Source organism: Microplitis mediator, chromosome 9 (genome assembly GCF_029852145.1).
Source record: "Microplitis mediator isolate UGA2020A chromosome 9, iyMicMedi2.1, whole genome shotgun sequence".
In the NCBI taxonomy this organism is placed as follows: Eukaryota; Metazoa; Arthropoda; class Insecta; order Hymenoptera; family Braconidae; genus Microplitis; species Microplitis mediator.
Window position 1 is genome coordinate 6268372 of NC_079977.1, and position 7984 is coordinate 6276355.

Sequence of the window (7984 nt, forward strand, 5' to 3'; positions counted from 1 at the left end):
TACGGAGGAATTTCATAATTCTTTACCACAATATGATATGTCATTGGGGTAAAGACAATCCCTGATAGTCAAGCTGGCAGCAAGCTAGCGACAAGCTAATGCAGCAACTTGTCACCAAGTTGTCCGCAAAAATTGGCATTTCCATAAGTTGACGGCAATTAGTCGCCAACTTTCTGAAAAATTGGTAGCAAAAGTTGGCATTCCATTAGTTGACGGAAAGTTGGTAATACCTTGTAGACAACAGTTCCCAAGGCTGAAAGTTGTTGACAAGTTGTTGTCAACTTGATCGCAACTAATTGACACCAACCTTCTGACCAGAAGTATTGCTATCACCCAGACAGCCAGAGTTTCTGATCAGAACGTTGGTGTTCATGAGTTGCGACCAACTTGACGACGAGTTGATGGTTTGAAATCTAAAATTGGAAATACCAGAAATGGACTGTCAATTAGTTCTTCAGTTGTTAATTCCTCGACTGCTGTACAAACAGAAACAGCTGCAATAACAGCATCCTCGTTAGCTTCTGATCAAATAAAATCTGTATCTATTTGGGATAAGTTTGACCAAGGAATAGCATTTTTGACACCAGAAAACAGTACAGCAGCCGGGATAGTTGAGCTGGACAAATATTTACATAAAACGAAACCCCCTTCATTGGTGGAATTCGCAAAAAATGTATACCCGATATTGTTTAAATTCATTTCATAACGTTTAAATTTAGTCGCAACTAGGGTACCTTGCGAGCGCGTTTTTTCTAAAAAGCGGGTCATTAAAACTGAAAAAAGATCAAGATTATCTGCAAGTAAAGTATCTCAACCTTTTTTTATGAGCGGCAATCTTTGAAATTATTATTAATATCAATAACATTAGTTTAAATTGTCATTATTTAGCTTCTTAAAAATAAGTCCATAAGGAAGTTTTATTTTGAGTACATGAATATTTTATATTTATAGATTATTTAATGTTTAAACATTGAAATAATATATTATATTTATTTTGGGTCTATACATGAAAATGTTGAATAATTCTTATAAAAGTGCGCATATTAGAAAGTTACAATTATTTTTTAATTACAAATGGAGACATCACAAATTCGAACTAAAATAGTTCCACGGATATGTTTCCCACTACAAAATATTATGAAAAAATAAAATAAGATCCACAGAAGCCTAACACGGAACCTATTGAACTAACAACTTAGAGAAATCACAAATTTTAGTTAATATATTAGATTTCATCAGACTCCTCGTCCGACGAAAAAAAGCAACTGATGACGATAGCAAAATAAACGGCCGGGTAATAATTATGATCGTAACTTTCGTTCTGACGATCGAGACAATAAAACTGCTATTAAATCATTATTTACAATGAAATTAACAAAACACTGATAATATTTTTGTTTCGACATTCTCACAATTGTTTCTTTTTTATATTTTTAAATATCAGAATATTTGAAACGTCAAAAACTTTTTTTTTGTTTGCTAGAAAGTATTTTTTATTTTTGTAGAGTGAGAAAAATCATTCAACAGAACATTGAAGGCATAATGTAATGAAGCATCTATTTTATATGATCAGCAAAACAGGCACTTATCACTATGTCAAATATTAGAGGAGCAGCCATACCAGTATTGTTTTCAAGTATAGAAAATAACAACTCTGAAATATATATCTAACCAGGAACAGCACAAGAGGTTGGGTGCGATCTAGTGGCGAGCACTGAACTACTTCCACTGCTGCTTAGCACCGGCGACTTTCTTCTCCTCCATATACATCTTCTTCCAGTAAATTGTTCTCTTAAGTCTTTTGCATTAGAAATCAAAGAAAATAAAAAAAAAAATTGACAAAATATTGATGAACAAGTGCCTTTTCGACGAAAACCTGTTTAACCTCACCGAAAATTATGGTTTTGGTCTCATTCGATTCGAAATGGCATCTAAAAAAAATTATAAAATGGTAAAATTGGGACTCGTAAAAATTGTAAAAATGATAAACAATTTAGTGAAAAAAAAAAAAAAGAGGTTTGATTTCTTGCAAATATTTCGAAAACTATTTGAGATATCTAAAATGTGAAAAAAGATCCTTAAAGAGCAAGAAATTTCCTAAGAAAAAGTCTTATCTTTCCAAACTGGGTAATGTTTATAATTTTAATTTAACGGTGAAAATGGAACTACAAACGGGTAGCGGTGCGTGCACGCACGTCGACCTAATCAATAGCATGAACAAAAAAAATGATTTTAACCGATGGAATCTAAATATTAAGGAATAAAAAAATCTGTCTATCGGTTGACCCTGCGGGCCAGCCCCAAAACTTCCCGCTGTTTTCGAGCTCCTTGAGCGAAATACTTTTGTATGTCATTGTTTTCGAAAAAAACCGTTTTTAGCATTTCTTTCTCCTACGACATCTCGCGAACGAATGAACCGATTTTGATGGTTGAGGCGGCAATCAACGTATTTGATTGAGTTCTAGAGCTGATCAAATTTTAGAATTGTTTGATTGAGTTATAGATATAATTGAAAAACGCGCTATTTTTAATTTTTGACGATTCCCATCTGTAATTTCATCAACCAAATTTTTTATTACTTCAAATAAATCCCATTATGAAATCAAAGTTTTGTTTCATAAAAATTCAAATTTTTTGTAGGGTTTAAAAAAATTCATTTTATTCCTGAGCCAATTTTTCTAACAGTCGGTTATATATAAGGGATGGAGGGGCAAAAGGGGGCACTCAAGGAAATACCAAGTTTTCGAGGACTCAAATACGCTAAATCTTTTTTTTTTAATGATATTCAAAGTAAATAGAAGAAATTTTCAGTTACCGTTGAAAAAAAAATTTTTTCATTTCTGCGGGCAAAGTGGGGTACCCCCTAAAAAAGGTAAAAAAAAAAATTTTCGGATTTTAAACGAATTTGATTAAGTTGAATTTTTTTTTAAGTAATTTACATGAAGAAAAATTATATTTTACATGTTTATTGGATACAAAAGAAGGAAAAAAATTTTTAATAGTTTTTATCATAAAACAAACGTCATTAATATTTGTCAACTGACAATTGATTTTTGAAAAAGTTTACCAAAAGAAATTCAAAGTAACGCTTAATCATATTTACAGAAGTGATTTTGGAATGTTTAAAAACCACTTAAAATATAAAACTTTTTTTTATCAAATTTTGGAGGTACCCTATTTTGCCTACCCTACCCTCTTTTGCCCCTCCCCCCTTCCCTATATAGAAAAATTTTTAAAAATCTTTATAAAAGACTAAAATTCATTCAAGCAATCATATAAAAGTGATGTTACAAACTCAACAAGTAAATTGTTATCAGTTATTTTTAATCAATTTTTTTTTAATGACATTACTTTTTTTTTTATCGTTAATGGTTATTAATCTGAATGTGCTAAGTGTCGTATACTGTGGCAGTTAAATATTTTAAAATTGAAGATAAAACGCCTCATTATTTTAAAATTTAGTAGGTGTAAAGCCAGTAATAAAAAATCATAGTTACAAATTATTGTTTACAATTATTTCGTTAAGTATCATCGAAGATGAAATTACCGCACGTTTTTATCGTTATTCAAGTACTATATTTTATAGTAACAACAGTAAACTCACATCTAATATCACGAGATGATGACAAGTTAGTAAATAATGAGTTCAATTGGACATATAATATATATAATTTTGAACCAGTACGAAGGATTCATAGAACCCGAAGGTCATTGGCTATTGGACGAAGACGATCTCTATGGAATGATGGTATTATTCCGTATGAAATCGAAGATATATTTAGTGGAGATCAACGCAGATTATTTGAACAAGCAATGAGACACTGGGAACAATCGACTTGTATTCATTTTGTTAAAAGAATTAAAGAAATTCATAAAAATTATGTAGTTTTCACTAAATTAGAATGTGGGTAAGTGTTATGGTAGTTGTTATCCATTGACAATTTGATAGTGAAATTGTGAAATCGTGTTTTATCCGTGCCATGCATTATATTTTTCAAATTATCGGCATTGACACTGAAAATGGGCAAAATTATCCTGTCTTTTATATATAAAAATTTGAGTAATTTAACAAAGAAAACAATGGATTTTTATTAATTTAACAATTTGTTTTCTATTAAAAACCAAATTGTTTTTTAAATTATACATCAGATGCTGTTCACCTGTTGGTAAAAAACGGTATGGACCCCAAACAATAAGCATAATCAACCAATGCAGCAATTTCGGTACAATTTTACATGAATTGGGTCACGCTATCGGGTTTCACCACGAGCATACACGTTACGATCGCGATCAGTATATTGAGGTTTTCCTAGATAATATTCAAAAAGGTACTATTTATAATAATAACTTCTAAAACATAATATGTTATTTTAATAGACTGTATAAGCTACGATGAATTTTGAATATCAACAGGAAATGAAGATAAATTTGATAAATTGTCACTAGAATCTACAAATACGTTGGGTCAACCTTATGATTATAATTCCATAATGCATTACCCGAGATTTGCTTTTGCAAAGAGTAAGCTTCGTAGTACAATTGAACCAACACGTAAAATATATGGGAGGACACCGGATATTGGTCAGAGAAATGCTCTGAGTACCAGTGACATTACTGCTACAAAGTTGCTGTATAATTGTTCTGGTTTGTAATTTAAACTACGTATCTCTAAAAGTCTTGTCATTTTTAATTATTCATTGTTATTAAAATATTAACATTGGTACGTCGGGTTTGTAGCAGATGGCGGGTCATTTTTTGAGCCGCACGATATAATTATCCCGCCAATACATCCAAATGATTCACCAAAAGTTTCCGATAAATGCAAATGGACAATCAGAGCTGCGGAAGGTGAACGAATAAAGGTCACACTAACATCATGGGATATTCAAGAGACTCCCAACTGTACAGTGCAGTATGTGGAAATAAAAGATGGCTACCAGGCAAATAGTCCTGTCTTAGGTAAACTATCGAATCTTAATGATATGAACGATATCTGTTATTATTGAAAGTACATTTTGTTTAGCTCGCATATGTGGTGAAGATAAAACTGTTATTGTGACGGCACATAATTTTGTATCGGTAACATATGCCAGGACTCGTTATGAAAATTATCACCTGGGATTTATGTTGAAATACGAGGCTTTTTGCGGCGGTGATATTAATTTAGAAAGAGATGATATTTATTACTTAGAATCGCCAAATTATCCAGGGTCATACGAACCGAATAAACAGTGCTATTGGTCCATCAAAGTTCCTACCAAACATTATATAGTAATTAAATTTAATTACTTTGAACTTGAAGAAAGTGAAGATTGTGAAAATGATTTTGTAAAAGTACAAGAGGGTAGAAATGAAAATGCGCCAATTATCGGAAGTTACTGCGGTGAAAACGACCACTTGGAAGTAGCTTCTCTGATGAGAAGAATTTTTCTGACGTTTGTTTCTAATGAATCGAAAGAAGCGGGAGGTTTTTCCGCCACTATTTCTGTGAAACCCATTAATAACAATAATTGAACCTTCCAAATAGTTTTTATATATTGCACTATACACGGAGAAAAATGTTGGCTCGAAACCTAGAAATTTTTATTATAGTGTCAACCAAACTTGAGACAGGAAGTGAAGCATCCAAAAAATTATTACGCTCTTATAGAAAATTTTTATGCCGCATCACAATTATTATAATGTATGAAAGTAATTATCATTAAAGCTTATCGATAAGTTTCTTGCGCATAGACGTAATTTTTAAATCATACATTTATCTCAGTAGCAAAGTCACGGTTATATGTAATATGGATGACACTCTTAAATCATCTCTACATCAGGAGCAAGTCAGTATTTTACGCAATACCGATGTAATTTCCGAGTCATAGTTTTTTTATCATCTATTTATTGAAATAAAACAACTATAGAATGAATTTTCAAAAATATGTAAATAAAAACTAAACGTCAAACATTTTTGGGGCCAAAGTAATCGATAGACTAGATTATAAATTATTCAGACGTTTTAGATTAAATCATTTGCGTGAGCATAAAAAAATTAACTTTATTTTGTTAAATGATATACCGAAAATATCAGTTAGGATGACGAAGAAAATGTTACGACAGTTTGAACTCTTTTAATATTATGATTATAAAGTTCAGTATCGCAATTGTTCAATCGATTAAATTTCATACGATTTTGTGGAATTATTTAATATTCCGCAAAATTTTATATGAAATTCGGTAAATTTCACATCACAACAAAAAATTACAAAATTTGATTAAACTTAATAAAATTTTATATAATTATCATCGAGGCCGAGAAATATTGTTTATGTAATATTTCATATAAGTTCGTGGAGTTTTATAAAATTTTGTCAAAATCCATCACAAAAACTTATTAACTCTGTCTTTTTCGGCATTTCACTCTAAATACATCAATTAAGCACTAATACTCTCGTGATGTGGACCAGTGAGCAACGTTCAGGACTAACAGCCAAGAGGAGCCGTATTCGAACGCAGCAGACACCCAGGATTTATTCATTATCTAATCTTATCAAATCTTGTTTCTAAATTTGTAATGCGTTCGCGCGGTAATGATCAAATAAAAAATTCGGTATTTCAATTTTTTTTTTTTTTTTTTCAAAAATATTTTTTCCGGATTGATAATTTTGACATCACCCATATGTTATATTGACGTCATGGAATGAATCTTACGAAAAAAAAGTACGAAATAATAATTCAAACCTGGCTCATTCATGACTTATTTCTTACGTAAATGATGGCATAGCGTAATGTCACTCTGATATCAAATTTACGTCAATGTGTTTACTGGGAGGTGCTTGTCATAATGTAAATAATGTGTGAGCATATTTAATTATACTTGTGGTTAAAATTAGAGAGAATTGTCCCCTAGGTTCAGTGACAAAGAAACTTTGATCAAAAGACCAGTAGCAGTCAAAAACTAAAATCAGTCATTATAATTTTTGTCGCTTTACCATCGGCTTCTGTTCTAGAAGTATTTTTCGGGTACCACATATTTATATGAATTTTTTATTAGTTATATTTAAACTGGATATATAAATTGTCAAGAATTTGTCAGTTTTATCAGTTAAATGAAATCTATTCGATCTGAATCTAGAAGGAAAATGAATATAATTCGAAGGATTTTACTTGTAATAATTTCAACATTTGTATTAAGTTCAAGTAACGGGAATATCATAAAACTTCCGAATACTTCGGAAGTTTCTATAATTGATGACGCAATGGTGAGTAATAAATATAAGTTTATAAAGATGTACTGTCTAAAAAATGTATGCAGGAATTCGGTTCAACTGATTCCAAACTATTTATCATCAACACCCGATCCTAACGAGATCATATTCAACCTAAAGGTAGTCTGTTCACAAAAGTAGTAATGTGATTTAACCTTCTTACCTTACTGTCGTCATCGTATCGATAAATGGAGTGGCAAAAATGACCATATATCAGATTAATCTTTACTGTAGTAGTTTTATTGACTATTCGACTCGGGTCAAAATTTGAAGACTCAGTTACTACTCAATGTAGTATAGAAACTCATCCTGTGGTTTCTTTAACAATACAATGTTATAAGAATTATTTGGCATGATTATTTCTGGAGTAAATATTATCACATAATTTAAACTCTATACTCGAATGTGAAGTTGAATGACTGACAAACGAAAACAACAGCGCCACCTTTATTTTTATTACCCCACTGTGTAGATGTGCATGCTCCATGATATTAGTTGTGATTACTACATATTTTTAATTTTCATATAAAATGTCATAATAATGTAATGATTAATTCATGATTTTTTGTTTGAAGGTCAATATAATAAATAATTGTTTTCCGGAAATCCGAAATATATTTTTCTGCGGTCACCATAATGTCACAACGATTGAAACAATAAAAAGCATGAATAAATTTGCTACTGTCCAACTTAAGAAATTATCATTTATTAATAAAATACATTATTATCAT

At 30.9% G+C, this 7984-nt stretch overlaps 1 protein-coding gene across 1 annotated transcript; it reads left to right on the forward strand.

Moving 5' to 3' along the window:
• The first annotated feature begins 3622 nt into the window (after positions 1 to 3622).
• Positions 3623 to 5514, forward strand: LOC130675010 (protein tolkin-like). Its single transcript, XM_057480466.1, has 6 exons — positions 3623 to 3629; positions 3683 to 3908; positions 4150 to 4328; positions 4414 to 4644; positions 4738 to 4959; positions 5024 to 5514. The coding sequence occupies exons 1-6, from the start codon at positions 3623 to 3625 to the stop codon at positions 5512 to 5514; spliced, it is 1356 nt and encodes a 451-aa protein (XP_057336449.1).
• The last annotated feature ends 2470 nt before the right edge of the window (positions 5515 to 7984 follow it).

Coding starts and splice junctions, on each gene's coding strand:
- LOC130675010 (XM_057480466.1), top strand. Junction 4,329..4,413: donor CCTAGATAATATTCAAAAAG/GTACTATTTATA, acceptor GAATATCAACAG/GAAATGAAGATAAATTTGAT. Junction 4,645..4,737: donor GTTGCTGTATAATTGTTCTG/GTTTGTAATTTA, acceptor TCGGGTTTGTAG/CAGATGGCGGGTCATTTTTT.